Source organism: Mobula birostris, chromosome 10 (genome assembly GCF_030028105.1).
Source record: "Mobula birostris isolate sMobBir1 chromosome 10, sMobBir1.hap1, whole genome shotgun sequence".
Taxonomy (NCBI): domain Eukaryota; kingdom Metazoa; phylum Chordata; class Chondrichthyes; order Myliobatiformes; family Myliobatidae; genus Mobula; species Mobula birostris.
In genome coordinates, this window is record NC_092379.1 from 35,891,593 (window position 1) to 35,916,032 (window position 24,440).

A 24,440-nucleotide genomic window follows, 5' to 3' on the forward strand; every position below is an offset into this window, starting at 1 on the left:
GCACAGACTGTAAACAGCAGAATTAAGCCATTCAGCCCATCGAGTCTGTTCTGGAAGAGGAGAGAAAACAGGGGTACAGTTGAGCAGTGATAGGATCAATGTTCAGGCTGTGATACAACAGAAGGGTGTACATTTCATAGTGTGCCCAACTTGCTGGAACACAGATGGAAAAATCATATAACTCCCATGAACGGAAAATCCACCAGGGTGGGGCAGAAAAATCTGTAGCAGTAAAATTATATCCCAACAACTGCCCAACACATTAACCAAAGAGAATAAATGAAATGTCCAAATCACTTCTACTGTTTTTGTGTGGGGGAGATAGGGGAAGGGGGGGTTGTGGATTGATGTTCAATCTGACGTTTCCCTGTGGACGATCAGTTAGTTTTTGTGTGAGGGAGGGGATTGATGTTCAATCCGACGTTTCTGTGTGGTCAATCAGTTAGTTTTTGTGAGGTGGAGGGGATTCGGTGGGGGGGGGCGGGGTTTAGGGTTTGATGTTCAATCTGACAGTTCCGTGTGGACAATCTGTTAGTTTTTCTGTGAGAGAGGGGATTGGCGGGGCGTGGTTTAGGGTTTGAGATTTCTGTAATTCAACAAACCCCTCACATTCTTTCTCCTAGTTCGACAACCTCAGCTTCCAACAAACTCCCTCCGCCCATGAATGGGCATTCTAGCCATGCCCAGGGTTTAGTCTCCTACCCGATGTATTCAGCGAGAGACCACCTCCTGTGTCAGTACATGTATCCATACAGCACTCTATTTCCTCACTATACCAGACACGCATTGCCTGAGTACTCACCTGGATTCAGTGGCCTTCATCCTCTCGGCAGCCCAGCCACTTTCAACAACATGAACAACCTCAGCCTGTTTGGCAAGATGCCTCCAGTTTGTTGTGGCTTCGTCGTGGCAAACTGCCTCTCCAATGCCATGATGAGTCGGACTGTGTTGCCCGTCATGCTGCCTCCAGAAGAAAGGCAAACGGATCATGTTTCAGAGCAGCTAAAAGACGTTCTTATCTCTGCTCCCACCAGAGCCTCCTCACCCATGGCTCCAGGGGTGGGCTGAAGGAGATACCCCTCGCCCAGCCGTCAACTTCAGGTACCTCAATAAACTCAGAACCACCAATGCATCTGAAAGCTGCCTCATGTGCTCCAGGGAGTGAAGAGGCAATGAATCTGAGCAAACCAAAGACCTCTTCTGCAGGTCTCCCTGGTTTTCAGTCACTTCGTTACCCACTGAAAAAACAGAATGGGGAGATCAAATACGAATGCAATGTGTGTTCGAAGCCCTTCGGTCATCCATTTAACCTAAAAGTATGTATTTTGTCTACAATCTTTCTACTTGTAGGAACAGGCACAGGCTTGCACTCTCAGCTCGGGCTACTCTTTGCACTGGAACTCTCATGTGCTTCCTCACTGCTGCCAGGGGTAGGACATGCAGAAGCACATCACTACTTGTGTGAAGGGCATTGTTCCCTCCTTCCCTCCTCCAAGAAAGGGATTATTTGTGCCTGTTGCACCGCTGCCATTCCAACCCACCATTCCAGTGGGACTCAACTGTCAAACAGCTGGACATCAGCTCCCAGTTGTGGAGTCTTGACTGTCGGTGTGACAGGGGGTGGCTCGTCAAGAATCCTGTCAGGGCTCTCTCTCTCTCTCTCTCTCTCTCTCAGTCTTTTCTCCAGAGGGAGAGAGAACGATCAGAAAACTCGGGTCTGACGGGGAGATTTCTCTCTCTCTCTCGCTGATCTTTCGGCAGAATGAAACACTCTCTGAACGAGCTGTCCCGAGGCTCCTCAAAGGAGGATCTTCCAAAAGGGAGTTCGGGGGCTGCGACTGCCAGCCACGGGGAAGATGACTGCGAGACGCCGCAAGACGCTTCCCAAACCGACACCGTAATTCTCTGCCATGCCCGTGAAGGGCCGGGCCAAGACGATGAGGCGGAAGAGGTAACGACCAAATAAATGGCAGGCAATCCGGTATTGGGTGGGTGGGGGTGCGTCCATTGCCGGTAGTGTTATCGGCGGGTGGGAGGGTGTTTGTGGGTCGGTCCGCTCATCATCCAAGTCGGGTTCTTAAATTTAGCCTCAGAATACACGGTCGACCCTTGGGAGCAGAGATGAAGGAAAACATTTCCACCATGGACTAGATGGGCCGAAGGGCTCACTTATGTACTGCAGTTCATAAGGAAGCGGGGTTTGGGTTTGATGTTTAGTCTGACGTTTCCATGTGGACGATCTGTTAGTTTTTGTATGAGGGAGGGGATTCGGGGGGGGCGGTGTTTGGGGTTTGATGTTCAATCTGACGTTTCCGTTTGGACAATCTGTTAGTTTTTGTGTGAGGGAGGGGATTGGGTGGGGTTTGGGATTTGAGATTTGATGTTCAATCTCACGTTTCCATGTAAACGATCAGTTCCTTTTAGTATGAGGGAGGGGATTCGGGGGGGGTTGGGTTTGATGTTCAATCTGACGTTTCCATGTGCACGATCTGTTAGTTTATGTGTGAGGGAGGGGATTCGGGGGGTTTCAGATTTGATTTTCAATCTGATGTTTCTGTGTGGATGATATGTTAGTTTTGTGTGAGGGAGGGAATTCGGTGGGGGGGGTTGGGTTTGATGGTCAATATGACGTTTCCATGTGGACGATCTGTTAGTTTTTTGTGTGAGGGAGGGGATTGGGGGAGGTTTGGGGTTCGATGTTCAATACAACGTTTCCATGTTGACGATCTGTTAGTTTTTGTGTGAGGGAGCAACTGGGGGGGTTTGGGATTTGATGTTCAATCTCCCGTTTCCGTGTGGACGATTTGTTAGTTTTTGTGTGAGGGAGGATTTGGGGTTTGATGGTCAATCTGAGTTTCCCTGTGGATGATCTGTTAATTTTTGTGTGAGGGAGGGGATTGGGATTTGATGTTCAATCTGACGTTTCCATGTGGACGATCTGTTAGTTTTTGTGTGAGGGAGGGATTCAGGGGGTGTTTGGGGTTCGATGTTCAATACGATGTTTCCCTGTGGATGATCTGTTAGTTTTTGTGTGAGGGAGGGGATTGTGGGGGTTTGGGGTTTGATGTTCAATCTGACGTTTCCGTGTGGACGATCTCTTAGTTTTTTTGTGAGTGTGGGGATTGGTGGGGGGGCAGTTAGGGTTTGATGTTCACTCTGACGTTTCCGTGTGGACGATCCGTTAGTTTTTCTGTGAGAGATGAGATTGGGAGGGGGTTTGGGGTTTGATGTTTAACCTGAAGTTTCCATGTAGACTATCAGTCCGTTTTTGTGTGAGGGAGGGGTTTTGTTGTTTGATGGTCAATCTGAAGTTTCCCTGCGGATGATCTATTCGCTTTTGTGTGAGGGAGGGGATTGGGGTGGATTGGGATTTTATATACAATCTGACGTTTCTGCGCGGACAATTCTATCTCCTGTGATCAGAATTCCTATCTCCTTTACCACAGCATTGGAGAGGGATAGTCACAGACAAGTTAGGAAAACGTTTAATTGGAGTAAGGGGGAATATGAGGCTATCAGGCAGGAACTTGGAAGCAGAAATTGGGAACAGAGATTCTCAGGGAAATGTACGGTGAAGTGTGGCAAATGTTGAGGGGATTTTTGCGTGGAGTTCTGCTTAGAGACGTTCCAATGAGACAGGGAAAGGACGGTCGGTAACAGGAACCGTGGCGTAGAAAGGCTGTTGTAAATCTAGTCAAGAAGAAAAGCTTACGAAAGGTTTAAGAAACTAATGATGGAGATCTGGAAGATTATAAAGCCAGCAGGAAGGAGTTTGAGAATGAAATTAGGAGAGCCGGAAGGGGCCATGAGAACTCCGGAGCACCCCGAGGTGTCATGGCGCCTTGCCGTTGGCGGCGTTACCGTGGCCCCCGTTTGAGGTTGCGAGGAGAGCGAGTCCCACCTGACGCGGAATTATTGGGAGCCCTTTCGGTTCCCGAGCCAGGCGCTCGGCCTGTGGCGGAGTCTAACTGGCCGGCCAACCATGCCTGGTGTCGGTGACTGGCCTCGGCCCCATTCGGACCAAAACCGCAGCCGAATCTGTTGCTTTGCCTCGGGTCTGACGGGGAGATTTCTCTCTCTCTCTCGCTCTGATCTTCCGGCAGAATGAGACGCTCCCTGAACGAGCTGTCCCGAGGCTCCTCAAAGGAGGCTCTTCCAGAAGGGAGCTCGGGGGCTGCGACTGCCAGCCACGGGGAAGATGACTGCGAGACCCTGCAAGACGCACCCGACACCAGAATTCTCTGCCGAGCCCGTAAAGCCCGGGCCGAGATGATGAGGCGGGAGAGGTAACGACCAAATAAATGGCAGGCAATCCGGTATTGTGTGGGTGGGGTGCGTCCGTCCGTCGCCGGTAGTGTTGTGGGCGGGAGGGAGGGTGTTTGTGGGTCGGTCCGCTCACCATCCAAGTCGAGTTCTTACATTTAGCCTCAGAATAGACGGTCGACCCTTGGGAGCAGAGATGAAGGAAAACATTTCCACCATGGACTAGATGGGCCGAAGGGCTCGCTTATGTACTGCAGTGCTGCCTGCGGAGGGCCCTGCTCGGCCAGAGGGCGCCGAGTCTGTGGAATGCGTTGTCACAAGATGGCGGACGAGGCCAAGACATTGGGTGTGGCCAAAGCGGGGTTGGTGCCGCCTTGTTGAGTCAGAGCTTCAGAGGTTATGGGGAGAAAGCTGGAGACTGGCGTTGAGAGGGAAAATAAAGGATCAGGGATTAAATATTACGTTTTCCTGTACTAGGAACTTGCTGTGGTGTGTTTGTCAGGACTCAACATATGAAAAACATTCAAAAATTACAAAGAATTGACTTTATTTCTTACATCCTTCACATACATGAGGAGAAAAAAAATCCTTTACGTCATGTCTCTGTCTAAATGTGCCATGTGCAAATTATACACTAATTTCCTGTGCTCCTTCCTAATGGTTGAGGGGTAATAAATGTTCCTGAACCTGGTGGTGTGGGTCCTGAGGCTCCTGTACCTCCTTCCTGATGGTTGAGGGGTAATAACTGTTTCTGAACCTGGTGGTGTGGGTTCTAACGTTCCTGTCATTCCTTCCTTATGTTTGAGAGGGTAATAAGTATTCCTGAACCTTGTGGGGTGGGACCTGAGGCTCCAGTGCCTTCTTGCTGATGGTTGAGGGGTAATAACTGTTCCTGAACCTGGTGGTGTGGGTCCTGAGGCTCCTGTACCTCCTTCCTGATGGTTGAGAGGCAATAAATATTCTTGAAACCTGGTGGTCTGGGTTATGAAGCTCCTGTACCTCCTTGCTGATGGTTGAGAGGCAATAAATATTCTTGAAACCTGGTGGTGTGGTATCTGAGGCTCCTGCACCTCCTTCACTTCTCGTTGAGGAGTAACAACTGCTCCTGAACCTGGTGATGTGGGTCCTGACATTCCTGTACCTCCTTCCTGATGGTTGAGGGTAATAAATATCCCTCACTCACTCTCCCCCTACCTCCTTCACTCTCCCTGTCCCTCTCTCAATCTCCCATTTCCTCCCTCACACTCCCCCTCCCTCCCGCACTCTCCCTCCCTCCATCACTCTCCCTCCCTCCATCTCTCCCCTCCCTCCCTCATTCTCCCCTCTCCCCGCTTCACTCTCCCTCTCCCCCTCACTCTCACTCTCCCTCTCCCCCTTCCTCTCCCTCTCCCCCCTCACTCTCACTCTGCCCCCCTCACTCTCCCTCCCTCCCTCACTCTCCCGTCACCCTCTCTCCCTCACTGTCACCCTCTTCCACACTCTCCCTCCCTCACTCTCCCTCACTCCCTACCTCACTCTTCCCCTCTCCCTCCCTCCCTCACGCTCCCCCTCTAACTCCCTCACTCTCTCCCCCTCTCCCTCACACTCTCCCTCTCTCCCTCCCTCCCTCACTCTCCCCCTCTTACTCCCTCTCCCCTGTCCCTCCCTCCTTCACTTTCCCCCTCTCCCTCCCTCCCTCACGCTCCCCGTCTCTCTCACTCTCCCCATCCTCCTGCCTCCTTCACTCTCCCCTCCCCTTCCCTCACTCTCTCCCTCCCTCCCTCCCTCACTCTCCCCCTCCCTCACTCTCCCCTCTCTCCCTCACTCTCCCCTCTCTCTCTCTCTCTCTCTCTCTCTCACTTTCTCCTCCCTCCCTCACACTCCCCCTCCCTCCCTCACACTCCCCTCTCCTTCCCTCAATCTCCCCTCCCTCCCTCACTGTCCCCCTCTCCATCCCTCACCCTCTCTCCTTCCCTCACTCTCCCTCCCCCTGCCTGACTCTCCCACTCTCCCTCCCTCCCTCACTCACCCCCTCTCCCTCCCTCACCCACACCCTCTCCCTCCCTCACTCTCCTTCCCCCTCCCTCCCTCATTCTTACTCTCCCTCCCTCACTCTCCCCTCTCTCTCCCTCAGTCTTCCTCCCTCTCTTACTATCCCCCTCTCCCTCCCTTACTCTCCCCCTCTCCCTCACTCTCCCCTTCCCCTCTCTCCCTCACTCACCCTCTCTCCGTCCCTCCCTCACCCCCTCCCTCTCCCCTCTCCCTCCCTCCCTCCCTCTCTGCCCATCCCTCAATCCCCCCCCTCCCTCCCTCAATCTCCCCTCCCTTCCTCTCTCCCCTCTCTCTCTGACACCCCCTCCCTCACTCTCCCTTCCTTCATGACTCTCCCCTACCTCCCTCGTTCATCCCTCAATCTCCCCCTCCCTCAATCTCCCTTTCCCTCCCTCTCTCCACCTCTCTCTCTGACTCTCCCTCCCTCACTCTCCATCCCTTCATGACTCTCCCCTACCTCCCTCATTCTCCCGTCTCTCCCTCCCTCACTCTCTCTCCCTCCATACCTCATTCTCCCCCTCTCCCTGCATCCCTCACTCTCCCTTCCTCCCTCCCTCAACCTCTCTCCCTCCCTCACCCTCTCTCCCTCCCTCACTCTCCCCCTCTCCCCCTCACTCTTCCCCCACTCATTCACTCTCCCCCTCCCTCACTCTCCCTCTTCCTCCCTCCCTCACTTCCCCCTCCCCCCTCATTTTCCCCCTCCCTCCCTCACATTCCATCCCTCAATCTCCCCATCTCCCTCCCTCACTCCCCTGCCTCCCTCACTCTCCCCCCCTCCCTCAATCTCCCTCTCCCTCCCTCTCTCCCCCTCTCTCTCTGACTCTCCCGCCCTCACTCTCCCTCTCCCTCCATCACTCTCCCCATCCCTCTCTCACTCGCCCTCTTCCCTCCCTCATTCTCCCTCTCCCTCCCTCCATACTTCATTCTCCCTCCCTCCCTCACTTTCCCCCTCTCGCTCCATCCCTCACACTCACCGTCTCCCTCTCCCTGCATCCCTCACCCTCTCTCCCTCCCTCACTCACCCTCTCTCCTCCCTAACTCTCCCCCTCTCCCTCCCTCACTCCCTCTCCTCTCACTCTCATCCTCCCTCCCTCACTCTCCCCTCTACCTCTCACTCACTACCCCTCCCTCCCTCAACCTCTGCTCGCTCCCTCACTCTAACCCTGTCCTTCCCTCCCTCACTCGCCCAGCCTCCATACCTCACTCTATCTCCCTCCATTTCCCTCTCTCCCTCCCTCCCTCACGCTCCTCGTCTCCCTTACTCTCCCCATCTCCCTCCCTCACTCTCCCCCTCCCTCCCTCACTCTCCCTCTCACTCCCCTCTCCCTCACTCTCCCTCCCACCCTCACTCTCCGATCTCCCTCCCTCCCTCACTCTCCACCTCTCCCTCCCTCACTCTCCCCCTCTCCTTCTATCCCTCACTCTCCCCTCGCTCCCTCACTCTCCCCCTCTCCTTCCCTCACTCCCATCTCCCCCACCCCCTCTCTGAGACCATGGACCGTCACATGTCCCCTGACCATATCCCCCCCCCCCCCGAGAACATGGACCGTCACACGTCCCCTGACCGTGTCCCACCCCATCTCTGAGACCACGGACCATCACACATCCCCTGATCGTGTCCCATCCCTCTCTGAGACCACGGACCAACACACGTCCCCTGATCGTGTCCCATCCCTCTCTGAGACCACGGACCAACACACGTCCCCTGACTGTGTCCCACACCCTCTCTGAGACCACGGACCATCACACGTCCCCTGATCGTCCTCCACCCTTCTCTGAGACCACGGACCATCACACGTCCCCTGATCGTGTCCCACCCCCTCTCTGAGACCACGGACCTTCACACGTCCCCTGACCGTCTCCCACCCCTCTCTGAGACCACGGACCATCACACGTCCCCTGACCGTCCCCCACCCCTCTCTGAGACCTCGGACCGTCACACGTCCCCTGACCGTGTCCCAGTCCCGGGGTCAGACACAGAGAGGAGCTGTGCTGACTGAACTGGGAGAAATCGAGGCAAAACTACTGGATAAAGTTCGTGGAATACTTTGGAGGTGGCTCTAAATGTCTCTTGGACAACCGAGTGAGTGACGGTGCTGGTGTGGAAACTCGGTGTGGAGTTTTACTGGCGGTTTGGGCTGGGTTTGTTGGCGGCTGCTAACTGCGTAGCTCCCAGCTGCGGCCGCTGGCAACTCGCCAGGAAGCCGGTTCGCTCCAAAACCGGAGGCAAACGCCGTCGTTCCCCCCCATTGACAGCGGGGCAACGTTCCTCCTCCATTGTTTTCCTGATTTTCGTCCGGTGTTGGTGCCGGAGCATCTGGAAGGACGTTTCGGCCTCTCCCGGCCTGGGTCTCTGCAAGTCCAACGGAGCCTTTCCTGGCGTCGAGCCAGCGAGGCACTGTCGACTGCAAACTTTCCCGGCCAGTTATTCGACTCGTTCCAGGACATCTAACCGGCACCGCTGTAGGATTCTCGGACTGGAAAGAGCGCCAACATGCCGGACCGGTCTCCAGGGAGTCGCGGGCCTTCAGGGAGTTACGCAAGGGCGGCTGCCTCCCCGGCCTCGGACAACGCCCTTTTTCGGTCGGTGAAGGTGGAACATGGGGTGCAATGTATTTTGCGCCCTGGAATGACACTAGAAAAGTGTACGGAGGCAATGGAGGACCTTGTTGGGAAAGGTGGTATTCTGGCCACCGAGAAGGAGTTCGGAAAGGCGGTGTTTTATCTGGCGAATGAAGAGCTAGTGCACCGGGCCCTAAGCAGGGGAGTCACGGTAGACAACATCTTTTTACCTATGGAGCTGGTGATGGCCCCCACGCAACGTATCGTGCTTGGGCATGTTAAGCCTTTCATTCCAAATGAGGACTTGCTTCCCCCACTGGCCCGTTTAGGGCAAGTAAGGTCGGAGATCACTGCCATCCGGCACAAATTTAAGAGACGCACCCTCCGCACCGTAATCTCTTTCCGGCGTCAGGTTTTCATGCAGCTGGAAAGGGAGGATGATGTTGAGGGCCGGTTTACTGTCCGGCACGAGGGAGTGTATTATCAGGTGTACTGGAGCTCCGAGCGCCCGCGGTGCCATGCGTGCAGGGGGGTGGGGCACTTTCGGAGGGACTGTCCTGCCGCCCGGAACCCGAGGGAGCCCATTTCGGGCACCAGTGCCCCAGCTACCTCTGCCCCTGATCCTACTCCTGCGCGTGCGTCTGCGCCTGCATCTGACCCTGCCCCCGCCCGTGATCCTGCCCCAGCCCCTCACCCTGCCCCTGCCCCAACCCCTACCCCTACTCCTACGGTTGGGTCGGTCCCTGCTCCTCTCCCTGTGGTTCAGGTGGGGGACGGGGTGGAGTCTGTGCGGAGTAAGAAGGCAAAGGGGAAATCCAAACACAGTAAGAAGCGGGCCTTTGAGGCTGCAGAGCTCACGCCCATTTCGCCTGAAGTGGAGCGTGGGGCTCGGGGAGGTGCACAAGCAGACGGGGCGATGGAAACAGAGAGCGCCGCCCCATCGGTGAAGCCTGCACCTGTGTGCTCCTCCGGTGTGAAGAGGAGAAGGGAACGTTCCCGCAAGAGGGCAGGGGATGTAGATGCGGAGGAGTCCCAGGAAGGGGTGGGAATCCGGGTAGGGGTTGGTTCTGAACCTGAGTCGCCAGATGTAGCCACCAGTCCTGGGGAAGATGGTGTGGTTGTGCAAAAAGCTTGTGATAGCCCTGTTTGCACAAATGAGGCAGCCCTGGAGGCCTCCACCCAGGACCTACAAGTCAGCGCCTCTCTGGAGGCCAGTGTACCGAATAATGTAAGAGGAGACGAGACAAAGCTCTCTCATTCTCAGCACCAGGCTGCTTGTGAATCCCTTGGACCAAAGGTGCCGGGTTCCCCTTTACGCCTGCCCCCTGGGGAGGGCGTTTTTCTGTGCACGTCGACCCCAGCAATTAATGACTTGCAGGGAGTCCCTGGGGATTGTCCCTCCACTGTCGCAAATGTGGATGAGGCTGATGCGACGGTGGAGCAGGCAGGTAAGAGCGAGGTGCCCGCTGCACGGTATGGGTCACAAGCGCAGCCATCTTTTGGAACATGCGGGGAGGCCGATGGGGATTCTGTCTGCAGTGACGGGTTGGAGGGGGACTCTTTCGATAGTGAAATAATGGACATCCTCACCCCTCCTGAGAAGTCCCCATTGATACCTGTAGAGGAAATTAAGCATTTTATTCTCACCTCTGAGGGTGCCAAGCACCGGCCTCAACTAGCCTCGCTACACTGGCCCAGCATGCCGAGGCTGGTGAGGTCCCTGCGAGTCATCCTCGGACGAAAGGGAAAGGGAAAGAGGAATGCGGTGGCGGGGAACGACAGACGGCAACTAAAATCTTTCCTAGATGACCTAGTAAGGGACATTAGAGGGAGAAGCAGCCTCGCTCCTACGGGGGATCGTGGGTCACAGGGTGTCGCTGGTACCGCTCGAGCCCGGAAGGCAAAAAGTAACCTTGCTTTCTTTCCGGACAGTGTGGTGGAGGGCGCCTCCGCTCTCACCGAAATGGGCACAGCTGCTGAGACCTAGTGTGCTCCCGCCATGAAGCTTACCATAGCTAGTCTCAATGTAAACGGCAGCAGGGGTCCTCTTCGCAGGCATAACAATCTCTCAGCCCTCAGGGATGGGAGGTATACGGTGAGTTTCCTGCAGGAAACCCATACCATCCCTGAGGACGAGTCTGCTTGGCTCCTGGAGTGGCGGGGCGGGGCCTACATGAGCCACCTCAGCTCCATTTCTAGCGGGGTGGCGATCCTGTTGGCCCCGACCTTCCAGCCAGTAATTGAAAGAGTCCAGGACGTTGTGCCCGGCCGTCTGCTCCACCTGGTTGTGCGCCTGGATGGCGTACCATTGCATTTTATCAATGTGTATGCTCCCAGGCGCGGTGTGATGCAGACGCGCCTATTCTGCCAGCTGTCCACCCTACTGAGCTCCATCGATCCTGGGGATTGCGTCATCCTCGGGGGAGATTTCAATTGTACCCTCGAGGCGGAGGACCGTTCGGGCCTCCAACGCGACCCAGCTTCGGCAAAAAAGTTAAAGGAGCTAGTCGGCTCCTTTGACTTGGTGGACAGCTGGCGGAATCTTCACCCCAACTCTAGCGCCTTCTCGAGAAGGTCTAGAGAAGGAGGTTCCAGGATAGACCGCATTTACATCTCTCGGGCCTACGTCTCCCGCGTGTCGGCGTCCTCCATGCGGCCGGTGTCGTGCTCGGATCATCACCTTGTGTGGATGGAATTTATTCCACTACACCCTCGGGTGGGATCCGGGTATTGGCATTTTAACAACCGGCTGCTGGAGGACAGCCGATTCCGGGATTCGTTCTGAGCTTTCTGGGTCTCCTGGAAGGAAAGGCGGAGAGAGTTCTGCTCCCTACGGCTATGGTGGGATGTGGGCAAAGCCCACATCCGGTTTTTATGTCGGGAGTACACTAGGGGGTCAACAAAGAGGCGGAGCTCTGAGGTTGAGCGGCTTGAGAGAGCGTTGCTTGACCTGGAGTCCCGCCTCGGTCCGACCGCTGGAGACCAGCAGCTGTGGCAGGAATACCAGGAGAAGAAGGACGCACTAAGGAACCTGCAGCTCCAGCAGTCCCGAGGTGCGTACGTGAGGTCACGGATCCAAATGCTGCAGGATTTGGACCGTGGCTCACCCTTCTTCTACTCGTTGGAAAGGTGGTGGGGAGTTCAAAAGCAGCTAGTGGAGCTGCTGGCTGCCGATGGCTCCTCCATCACGGACCCTGATGGAATTAACAACGAGGTCCGTTCATTCTATCGGTCCTTATTCTCGCCTGATCCGTCAAATGCGGAGGCGTGTAATGAGGTCTGGAAGGATTTGCCTAAGGTCAGCCCAGAGGACGCAGTGCGTCTGGATGCCCCCCTGACTCGGGAGGAGCTGTCCACTGCCCTTCGGCAACTCCGGAGGGGCAAGTCCCCTGGTTTGGATGGACTGAGTGTTGAGTTTTATCAGGCTTTTTGGGATGTCCTGGGGGATGATTACAGCCTTGTCCTAGGGGAGAGCCTAGCCACCGGAGAAATGCCCCTCTCATGGCGAAGAGCTGTTGTGGTCCTACTGCCCAAGAAGGGAGACCTCCGCCTGCTAAACAACTGGCGGCCGGTCTCCCTCTTGTGCGTGGACTACAAGATCTTCGCCCGGGCAATGGCCAACCGTCTGGGTTCGGTAATTGGACAGGTGGTCCATCCTGACCAATCTTACACAGTCCCGGGCCGCTCCATCCAGGACAATGTCCACCTAGTACGGGACCTGATCCACCTACTCCAGGAGACTGGGACCCCGGCAGCGTTTCTTTCTCTTGACCAGGAGAAGGCTTTTGACCGGGTGGACCACAGTTTCCTGGTGGGCACCCTGCAGGCTTTTGGGCTCGGACCACACTTTGTGGCCCAAGTTCGGCTCCTGTACTCTGCCGCAGAGTGCCTAGTTAAGATTAACGGATCATTGACAGGACCTATCCACTTCCGAAGAGGAGTGCGTCAAGGGTGCCCCATGTCCGGTCAACTGTATGCGATCTGTGTCGAGCCATTCCTCAGCCTTCTTCGGCGAAGGCTGACAGGTCTGGTTCTGCGCGAACCGGACATGGGGGTCGTCCTCTCGGCCTACGCCGATAACGTACTCCTCATGATGACAGACCCCTGTGACCTGCGGAGGATGCGCGAGTGCCAAGATGTTTTCTCGGCGGCATCCTCCGCCAGGATCAACTGGGCGAAATGTTCCGGACTCTTAGTAGGCCAGTGGCAGGTGGACTCCCTGCCGGAGGAGATGAGAGCTTTTGAGTGGAGCACCAGACGTCTTCTCTATCTGGAAGTCTACCTGAGTCCTTCTGGGGAGACTTGGCTGGCGAACTGGCAGGACCTGGAGACAAAGGTCATGGCCCGCCTAGGGCGCTGGTCAGGCCTTCTCAGGGTGCTTTCCTATCGAGGCAGGGTGGTGGTCATAAACCAGCTGGTGGCCTCCATGTTGTGGTACCGGATGGTCACCTTCGCCCCCCCCTGCCCCTTTTGTCGCAAGAATGCTGAGGAAGCTAGTGGACTTCTTCTGGGGAAACAGGAAGCACTGGGTCTCTGCAGCAGTTCTGAGTCTCCCAGAAGGAGAGGGCGGACAGTGGCTGGTGTGTGTACGCACACGACTGGCGGCTCTCCGCCTCAGGACTCTGCAGAGATTCCTGTACGCCGAGCACCCTCCCAGGTGGCACGTGTTGGCGACTTTCTTCCTCCGGAGGGGCTGCTGTCTTGCCGAAGATATGCAGCTACCACCGGCGGGCGTCAGCCGTGCTGCTTTGCAGAGGCTGCCCGGCTTCTATCAGGACCTACTGAGAGTCTGGAACATGGTTGCCTCAGGCCGGGAATCCCCTCCTCTGGCAGAGGGCGGGGTCCTGGCCGACCCTTGCCCTGTCTCAACGGATGTCAGTGCGGCTCAGGTGTGTGGAACGACTCGGGCTGAGCTGCTCGTCGGGCCCAGGCCCCGCAGCCTTGCCCGAGAGACGAATCCACACAACTTGAGCCGTCTTTCATCAACACCCACAATCCCATTTAGGGATGCAGGCAGGAGGTACCTTTATGGGCTGCTGCTCCACACCCTCCACTTCCTAGCATTTGTCCACCGTCCCGACACGCCATGGCGGTCGGTCTTTCCACCTGGAGGTGAGGGGGGTCCCCAGTGGAAGTCCCTCTACAAGGGAGTCCTTCCCATGCACCTTGGGGATCTCGGCTGGAGGGTGCTGCATAAAGCGGTGCCCTGCAATAAGTTCTTTAGTTTGTACACGGATCTCCCAGCCGCGTGTCACTTCTGCGGGCTGGAGGAGACCGTGTACCATATGTACGTGGAGTGTGTGAGGCTGCAGCCCCTTTTCGCGTATTTGCGTGGGCTGCTTCTCGCCTTCTGGTTGCATTTCAGTCCCACCCTATTCATATATGGTCATCCAGTAAGGAGGGGGGCACAGAGGGATGAGGATGTCCTTGTCAACTTGCTCCTGGGGCTGGCGAAAATTGCCATCCGTGGCTCCTGGAAAAGGGTGGCAGGAGGTTCTCCCCGGGCGGACTGCCTGGCTATGTTTAGGGGGTATGTTCGAGCCCGGGTGAACATTGAAAAGGAATACGCACAGTCCACGGCGACCGTCGAGATGTTCCGGGACCGTTGGGCTCCGCGGGGTGTAAATGCCATCATTGATGAGGATGGCAATATATTGGTTTAACATGTATTGTCTGTTTGTAGTGTAGTAAATGTGTTATTCACTGGGTTTGTAAATATTGTATAACACCGACATTTGTAATAAAGAATTTTGTAAAAAAAAAAAGAGACCATGGACCGTCACACGTCCCCAGACCATGTCCCATCCCTCTCTGAGACCACGGACCATCACACGTCTCCTGACTGTGTCCGACCCCCTCTCTGAGACCATGGACCATCACGCGTCCCCTGACTGTGTCCCACCCCCTCTCTGAGACCACGGACCATCACACGTCCCCACACGGTGTCCCTTCCCTCTCTGAGACCACGGACCGTCACACGTCCCCTGACTGTGTCTCATCCCTCTCTGAGACCACGGACCATCACACGTCCCCTGACTGTGTCCCACCCCCTCTCTGAGACCACGGACCGTCACACGTCCCCTGACCGTGACCCGTCCCTCTCTGAGACCACGGACCGTCACACGTCCCCTCACTGTGTCCCACCCCCTCTCTGTGACCACAGACCATCACATGTACCCTGACCGTGTCCCACCCCCTCCCTGAGTCCACGGACCATCACACATCCCCTGACCGTGTCCCGTCCCTCTCTGAGACCACGGACCGTCACACATCCCCTGACCGTGTCCCACCCCCTCTCTGAGACCACGGACAATCACACGTCTCCTGACTGTGTCCGACCCTCTCTCTGAGACCATGGACCATCACACGTCCCTGACTGTGTCCCACCCCCTCTCTGAGACCACGGACCATCACACGTCCCCTGACCGTGTCCCGTCCCTCTCTGAGACCACGGACCGTCACACGTCCCCTGACCGTTTCCCGCCTCCCCCACCCCATCTCTGAGACCACAGACCTTCACACGTCCCCTCACTGTGTCCCACCCCCTCTCTGTGACCACAGACCATCACATGTCCCCTGACCGTGTCCCACCCCCTCCCTGAGTCCACAGACCATTATGACCAGGATGGATTAGAGGACTCGTCTAGGGAGGCTATTTGGACGTAATTGAGGAATGGAAAAGATTTAGTAACGCTTATAGGGGTGTATTATAGACCACCTAATGGGGAGCGAGAATTGGAGGAGCACATTTGTAAGGAGATAGCAGATGTCTGTACTAAGCACATTGTTGTGATTGTGGGAGATTTTAATTTTCCACCCATAGACTGGGAACCCATTCTGTAAAAGGGCTGGATGGTTTGGAGTTTGTAAAATGTGTGCAAGATAGTTTTTTGCAGTAATACATAGAGGTACCAACTAGAGACGGGGCAGTGTTGGATCTCCTGTTAGGGAATGAGATAAGTCAGGTGACAGAGGTATGTGTTGGGGAGCACTTCAGGTCCAGTGATCACAATGCCATTAGTTTCAATATAATTGACACAACAATTGTAGGTCGTATCTCGGGTAATGATGAGTTTGAGTACAGAGAGGAGATTAAGAACCTGGTGGCATGGTGCAAAAACAATAACCTATCCCTCAATGTCAGCGAGACGAAGGAATTGGTTGTTGATTTCAGAAGGAGTAGCGGACCGCACGACCCAATTTACATCGGTGGTGCGCAAGTGGAAAAGGTCAAAAGCTTTAAGTTCCTTGGGGTCAATATCACAAATCACCTGAATTGGTCCAACCAAGCAGAGTTCACTGCCAAGAATGCCCACCAGCGCCTTTACTTCCTGAGAAAACTAAAGAAATTTGACCTGTCCCCTAAAACCCTCACTAATTTTTATAGATGCACCATAGAAAGCATTCTTCTAGGGTGCATCACAACCTGGTATGGAAGTTGTCCTGTCCAAGACCGAAAGAAGCTGCAGAAGATCATGAACACAGTGCAGCACATCACACAAACCAATTTTCCGTCCGTGGACTCACTTTACACCGCACGCTGTCGGAGCAGTGCTGCCAGGATGGTCAAGGACACGACCCACCCAGCCAACAGACTTTTCGTCCCTCTTCCCTCTGGGAGAAGGTTCAGGAGCTTGAAGACTCGTACGGCCAGGTTTGGGAACAGCTTCTTTCCAACTGTGATAAGACTGCTGAACGGATCCTGACTGGATCTGGGCTGTACCCTCCAAATACCCAGACCTGCCTCTCGGTTTTTTTTGCACTACGTTACTTTCTATTTTTCTATTTTCTATTTATGATTTATAATTTAAATTATTAATATTTACTTATTTTAACTATTTTTAATATTTATAATACTTAGTATCTATAATCCAGGGAGGGTGAAGCGCAGAATCAAATATCGCTGTGATGACTGTACGTTCTAGTACCAATTGTTTGGCGACAATAATGTATAAAGTATAAAGTAATTATGGAGAAGCATAGGACTGGACCCAGGGTTGAGATTTGTGATTGGAGAAAGGCTAACTTTGAGGAGGTGCAAAAGGATTTAGAAGGAGTGGATTGGGAAGGATGTAATATAGAAATGGAGGTCATTTAAAGGTGAAATTTTGAGGGTACAGAATCTTTAAGTTCCTGTTAGGTTGAAAGGAACGGTTAAAAGTTTGAGAGAGCCATGGTTTTCAAGGGATATTGGAAACTTGGTTCGGAAAAAGAGAGAGATCTACAATAAATATAGACAGCTTGGAGTAAGTGAGGTGCTCGAGGAATATAAAGAATGTAAAAAGAATCTTAAGAAAGAAATTAAAAAAGCTAAAAGATATGAGGTTGCTTTGGCAAGTCAGACGAAAATAAATCCAAAGGGTTTCTAAAGTTATATTAATAGCAAAAGAATAGTGAGGGATAAAATTGGTCCCTTAGAGAATCAGAGTGGATGGCTATGTGAGGAGTCAAAAGAGATGGGGAGATTTTGAACAATTTCTTTTCTTCGGTATTCACTAAGGAGAAGGATATTGAATTGTGTAAGGTCAGGGAAACAAGTAGGGTAGTTATGGAAACTAAGATGATTAAGGAAGAGAAAGTACCGGCACTTTTAAGGAATATAAAAATGGATAAGTCTCCGGGTCCTGACAGGATATTCCCTAGGACCTTGAGGGAAGTTAGTGTAGAAATAGCATGGGCTCTAACAGAAATATTACAAATGTCATTAGAAACGGGGATGGTGCTGGAGGATTGATGTATTGCTCACATTGTTCCATTGTTTAAAAAGGGTTCTAAGAGTAAACCTAGCAATTATCAGCCTGTGAGTTTGACATCAGTGGTGGGTAAATTGATGGAAAGTATTCTTAGAGATGGTATTTATAATTATGTGGATAGACAGGGTCTGATTAGGAATAGTCAACATGGACTTGTGCGTAGAAAGTCATGTTTGACAAATCTTATTGAATTTCTTGAAGAGGTTACTAGGAAAGTTGACGAGGGTAAAGCGGTGGATGTTGTCTATGTGGACTTTAGGAAGACCTTTGACAAGATTCCACATGGAAGGTTAGTTAGGAAGGTTCAATGGTTAAGTATTAATATTGAAGTAGTAAAATGGATGGATTCAGTGGTGGCTGGATGGGAGACGCCAGAGAGTTGTGGTGGATAACTGTTTGTCAGATTGGAGGCTGGTGACTAGTGGTGTGCCTCAGGGATCTGTACTGGGTCCAGTGTTGTTTGTCATATGCATTAATGATCTGGATGATGCGGTGGTAAATTGGATTAGTAAGTATGCAGATGATACTAAGATAGGCGGAGTTTGGATAATGAAGTAGGTTTTCAAAGCTTGCAGAGAGATTTAGGCTAGTTAGAAGAGTGGACTGAAAGATGGCAGATGGAGTTTAATGCTGATAAATGTGAGGTGCTACATTTTGGTAGGACTAATGAAAATAGGACAGACATGGTAAATGGTGGGGTATTGAAGAATGCAGTAGAACAGAGGGATCCAGGAATAATGGCGCATAGTTCCCCGAAGGTGGAATCTCATGTGGATAGGGTGGTGAAGAAAGCTTTTGGTATGCTGGCCTTTATAAATCAGAGCATTGAGTATAGGAGTTGGGACGTAATGTTGGAATTGTACAAGGCATTGGTAAGGCCAAATTTGGAGTATTGTGTACAGTTCTGGTCACCAAATTATTGGAAAGATGTCAACAAAATTGAGAGAGTACAGAGAAGATTGACGAGAATGTTACCTGGGTTTTATCTCCTAAGTTACAGAGAAAGTTTGAACAGGTTGGGTCTTTATTCTTTGGAGTGTAGAAGGTTGAGGGGGGACTTGGTAGAGGTATGTAAAATTATGAGGGGGATAGATAGAGTTGACGTGGATAGGCTTTTTCCATTGAGAGTGGGGGAAGATTCAAACAAGAGGACATGAGTTGAGACTTAAAGGGCAAAAGTTTAGGGGTAACATGAGGAGTAACTTCTTTACTCAGAGAGTGGTAGCTGTGTGGAACGAGCTTCCAGCAGAAGTGGTTGAGGCAGGTTCGATGTTGTCATTTAAAGTTAAATTGGGTAGCTATATGGACAGGAAAGGAATGGAGGGTTATGGGCTGAGTGCAGGTCGGTGGGACTGGGTAAGAGTAAGAGTTTGGCACAGACTAGAAGGGCCCAGATGGCCTGTTTCCGTGCTGTAATTGTTATATGGTTATTATATGTTCCTGAACCTGGTGGTGTGGGTCCTGGGGCTCCTGTACCTTTTTCCTGATGGCTGAGGGTTAATAACTGTTACTGAACTTGGTGGTGTGAGTCCTGAAGCTCCTGTACCGCCTTCCTGATGGTTGAGGGGTAACAACTGCTCCTGTATCTCCTTCCTGATTGTAGCAATAAGGGTGGGGGAGGGGTCCCTGATGATGGATGCTGCTTTCCTGTGACAGCATTTCATGTAGATGTGCTCAATAGTGGGGAGGGTGTTACCCATGATGGACTGGGCCATCTCCATTACTTCCTGTAGGATTTTTATTTCAAGGGCATTGGTGTTTCAATACCAGGCCATGATGCAGCCAATCAATATACTCTCCACTACACATCGATAGAAGTTTGTCAGAGTTTTAGATAGTTTGTATTTCAGCTATTCTAAGCAAAATATGTAAATGCTGTAAATCTAATAAAAAAATATAAAATGTTCAAAATACTCAGCAGGTCGGGCAGCATCTATGTTGAGAGATAAAGAGGTTATCTCGCCAGTTGAGCGACACAGTTGAGGAAATCAGCCGGTCAGGCAGTGTCTATGATGAGAGATAAAGGGGTTATCCAGCTGACTGGGTGACACAGTTAAGGCACTCAGCTGGTCTGGCAGTATCTATGGGTCTATGGAGGGGAATAAACAGTCCAGGTTTTGGGCCAACCTCCAAGAGGACCACAACCCTGTCATAGGGTTTGGCGGCTTGCGTGCCTCAATGACCTGGAGAACGACGTTGTCTGGAGACAGGGCCTTGTGTTTCGGCTTTTGGCAGGGTCACCCATGCCATACTGGTCAAAGGGTAAGGCCAGACTAAGAGTGGTCCGCCAGTCCCCAAATTCGAGGGTTCAGCTCAGGGCTGACAAACCTGAGTGGTAAAGCAAAATTGTTATGGGAACAGCGATGAAGAGTCCTTCTACACAGACAGAGATGGAGGACCGTCAATGCTGCTCTCAGCGCCAGCGGTGTAACAGGCAGTGAGTAAATAGGTTTTGTTCAGAGACCCTTCACTATTCATCCGCCATTTTGTGTGTGTCCTTCAAGATTTCCAGCAACTGCAGAATCCCCGTGTTTCTGATTTCACTAGTTGAGGAACTTCTGTCAAAGTCAAAGTCCAAAGTGAATTTATTATCTAAGTACCTATCTGTCGCCATGTCTCGTACTACCTTGAGGTTCATTTTCTTGCAGGCATTTACAGGAAAATAAAGAAATACCATCGAGTTTATGAAAAGCTGTAAATAGCACAGACTGACAAACAACCGATGTGCAAAAGAGGGCATACTGCGCAAATATAAAAAGTAAAGAAGTAATACTGAACATGAGTTGTAGAGTCCTTGAAAGTGAGTCTGTGGGTTGTGGAATCAGTTCGGTGTTGAGGCAGGTGAAGTTATCCACACTGGTTCAGCAGCCTGATGTTTATAATGTGATTGAACCTGGCAGGGTGGGACCTCAGGCTCCTGTGCCTCCTGCCCGATACTTTGGTCAAAACATTTGGAGTACTTTCAGCACCTGTTGCTCTTAGTTCTTCTGAACTCCTACCCGACATAAAGGCTGCACTGTGGGTGGGGTGTCAGCAGTCTGCTCGTCGAGGAGTGGGGATGGCATGGGAGACTAGAAGTGCAGCAACAGCACCAGAACGATCCCTTCAAAGTGTCATCGTTCAATGGTAGAATTGATTGTACTTCAGGAGGCTGTGGGTTTCAACGCTCATCAAGCAAAGGAATTAGTTTCCCTGTGGCACTGAGAGGCCTGTTGCCCTGTTGTGGGGCTTTTGGACAAAATGGGAAATGGAGATCCCATCTCCCCTTACAGCAGGGCATTATAGTGTATTTAATATTGGAGTAATGTTGTAAATATATTTTTGATTAAGCATTCTTCCTTGTTTACATAATCCATTACGGGTTATGCAAATGGCACACGTTATTACGCCACCGCATCACATGTGAGCGCCTCACAAAAGCAAAACGAAGTAGACACGTTTTCTCGCATATTTTTCTCTCGATTGATTTTTTGAGTTACAAACATGACAGGCATAATCTTCTACCAACATTATTAAAAGGTGTTTTTTGAGTCCTTGGTATGTGATTGTTTTACAATCATAATCAGAACCAGATTTAATACCACTGATATATGTTGTAAAATATGTTGTTTTGTGATAGAAGTACATTGCAATGTATAAAATATACTATAAATAATAATAATGATAAGTACTTTATTGATCCGGAGTAGGAAATTCTTTCGTTGCAGCAGCAACATTTAAAAACACACTCATCAGTGTGCAGACTTAACTGATAATAAAGTACAGAATAATAATATACACAATAGTAATAAATTGCAATGAGGAATATATATCCTACTGTGTATCAGTCTTAGACACACAGAGCTTGGGTGCCTGATATTTTTGCACGTACTACATTTGTCAACATGTAGCAGAGAGCAAGTTTGTAAATCTGGCAGGAGCACAAGATGTTGTGAATGGCCACGGGAGGGGTGTGGGACAAGCGGCAGAGGAGTGCCAGGAGCGGTGGGCAGTGCGGGTGCAGACACACCCAGCCCCGAGACACCAGGCAAGGTCATTTGCAGGGGCGGCGCTAAGGTGGTGCTAGCTGGGGCTATAGCCCCATCAGAAATTGCAATAGCCCCACCAAGACATTGACTGCAGCTGCTTTGCTTTCTCTGTATAGTTTTGAATACAGCTTGTTTCTCCAGTTGATGTAGTGAGACAGCGCCCCCAATTGCCATAGCACCCACGCAGCAATAAAGTTATAAACTCTGTCGGGTGCACTCTACACTTCTGCTTATCCGCTCGTTGTCACTGTCTCGCTGTCGCTGTCCTCAGATCAGTTCAGCTGATCTCAGGTCACTGGAGGTGGTGACGTCACTGACTCCATCCCGGCACAGACCCGTGGTCTCGCGAGACGAACTGATGCCACGCGCGCACGTGGTGCTTTTACACACGATGGCGGGCCGGGCACGTGCACGGTTTTGGCGGGCGTGAGAAGTGGATGGATTTTTAGTCAGAAAACGAGCTCATCCAGAGGGATCAGCCTGAGCCGGTCTGAATTGAAAGTGAGATGCAGAAAGGAGTCAGTGGGGATGAGGACGACAGCAGTTCATCGGAGGAGGAGAGGGAGAGGAAATGGAGCGGGATTGGGAAGAGAAGGTGGATGAAGCCGCTGTCAGTCAGCCAGCAGCCTGAGGAAGGGCCCTTCGCAACAGTCTGGCGATCAGCAAAGGAGTTTGAATATTCACTCACAAAAGATGCTACGTTCTGCTTGGCGTGCAGGCATTTCCTGCGTGGAGGACATGGGCTCCATTCTGAGTCTCCGGTTACCGCAACTGGCGGAAAGCGACAGCAGCTTTCAAAACCCACCGTGTCAGTGCGGCCCATAAGTTTGCGATGGAGGCGCGGGCCGAATTCAGATTGAGAAAACAAGACGGTGCAAGACTGGGAAATATGCTTGATAAAGGACATGCAAAGATTGTCCAAGAAAATGGTGAGTATATGCGAGCAGTGATTGGGTCTCTGCGCTGTACTGCGAGCCGAGGCGTTGTCCGGCGAGGACACCGGGAGAATGATGGATCTGGCAATAGGGGAAACTTCGCTGAGTTGCTCCCTGTAATTGGGAAGTTTGATTAGACTGCAGCTAAAAAAATAGAGGACAATCCTGGAAATGCAAACAACATCCATCACGATATCCGAAATGAAATTATGGGTATTATGGCAGATATGGTCAGACATCAAATACGTGCAGAAATTAAGGAGGCTGGATATTTTGCCGTCATGGTGGGTGAAAGTAAAGACTTGAGTAAAAAGGAGCAAATATCAGTGGTGGTGCGGTGTTTGAATAACGAAACAGTGCTTGAAGAATTCTTGCACTTCACTCCAGCTGAAGGGTTGGACGCAGAGTCGCTTCTTAAAGGCATCGAACAGATACTGGCCCGGCCGGTGTGTTATTGATGAGAACGCGTGTCTGGGTCAGTGTCGGTCCTCATGCGAACCGAGTTTCCCTCGCCTCAGACACGTCAAAAACTACTTCAGGAACAGCAGCGGCGATGCTCGGAACAGCAACTTGGCTCTGTTGGCAGCAAGAAAAAATCTCCGGCGCTGCCACTGGTCATTTGATCCCAAACAATTGGTTTATTGATCATTACAGAATGTCCCTCTGGTGTTTCCCACTCCCTCCCCTCTCCCCCAATCATGATTCCCCTCTCCCGGTCCCCCCTTCCCACTCTCAGTCCACAGGAGACACCCGTATCAGGATCAGGTTTATCATCACTCCCATATGTCATGAAACCCTCCCTCCCTCTCCCTTTCTCTCTCTCCCTCCCTCTCACTCTCTCTTTCCCTCCCCTGTATCTCTCCCTCCCTCCTCCTCCCACTCACTCGCCACCTCTCTCACCCCCTTCTCCACTCACCTCTCCCCTACTCCTTTCTCACCCCCTCTCTCCCCTCCCCTACCCCTCTCCCTACCCCTTCTCCCCTCACTCTCTCCCTCTTCACCCCCTCTCTCCCCCTTCCTCCCTCCCTCCCTCTCTCTCCATGCCCTCACCCTCTGTTCCTCTCTCCATCCCTCCTCCTCCCTCTCCTCCCTCTCCCCCTCTCCCCATCTCCCTCCCCCTCTTTATATCCCTCCCCTCCCCTCCTCTTTATCTCTCTCTCTAACCCCTCCCCCTCCCTCTTTATATCACTCTTTATATCCCTCTCCCTCACTTCCTCTCCCTCCCCCTCCCCTCTTTATCTCTCCCTCTCCCTCTCTCTCTCTCCCCCCTCTCTACCCCCCCAACCTCCCTTTCTCACTCTCCCTCCCTCCCTCTCGCTCTCTTTCCCTCCCCTGTATCTCTCTCTCCCTCCCTCCTCCTCCCACTCACTCGCCACCTCTCACCCCCTCTCCACTCTCCTCTCCCCCTTCCCTTTTGTCACACCCTCTCTCCCCTTCCCCTACCCCGCTCCCTTTCCCCCTCTCCCCCCCACTCTCCCTCTCCCCCCCACTCACCCTCTCCCCCTCCCTCTCTCTCACTCCCTCCATCTCTCCCTCCCATTGCAGTATTCCTCTCCCCCCTCCCTGTCCCCCTCCCTCTACCCCCTCCCCTCCCCCACTTTATATCCCTCTGCCTCACTTCCTGTCCCTCCCTCCCTCTCCCTCCCCTCTCCTCTGCTATATCTCTCTCTCCCTCCCTCCATCCTTCCCCCTCTCCTCATCTCACCCTCCCCCCTCCCCTCTCCCCTCTACACCACCCTCTCCCTTTTTCCCTCCCTCCCTCTCCCTTTCTCTCTCTCTCCCTCCCTCTCACTCTCTTTCCCTCCCCCTCCTCTCCCCTGTTTCTCTCTCTCCCTCCCTCCTTCTCCCACTCACTTGCCACCTCTCTC

General features: G+C 52.6%; 1 protein-coding gene across 1 annotated transcript in view; it reads right to left on the bottom strand.

Annotated features, from left to right (window-relative positions):
- Nucleotides 1–1,914, bottom strand: part of LOC140203581 (serine/threonine-protein phosphatase 2A 65 kDa regulatory subunit A beta isoform-like) — a 71,455-nt gene extending 69,541 nt beyond the window's left edge. The window contains 1 exon segment of the mRNA XM_072269626.1: nucleotides 803–1,914. Coding sequence (XP_072125727.1) covers nucleotides 803–990 — 188 coding nt within the window. The 5' untranslated portion in view covers nucleotides 991–1,914.
- Nucleotides 1,915–24,440: the final 22,526 nt, after the last annotated feature.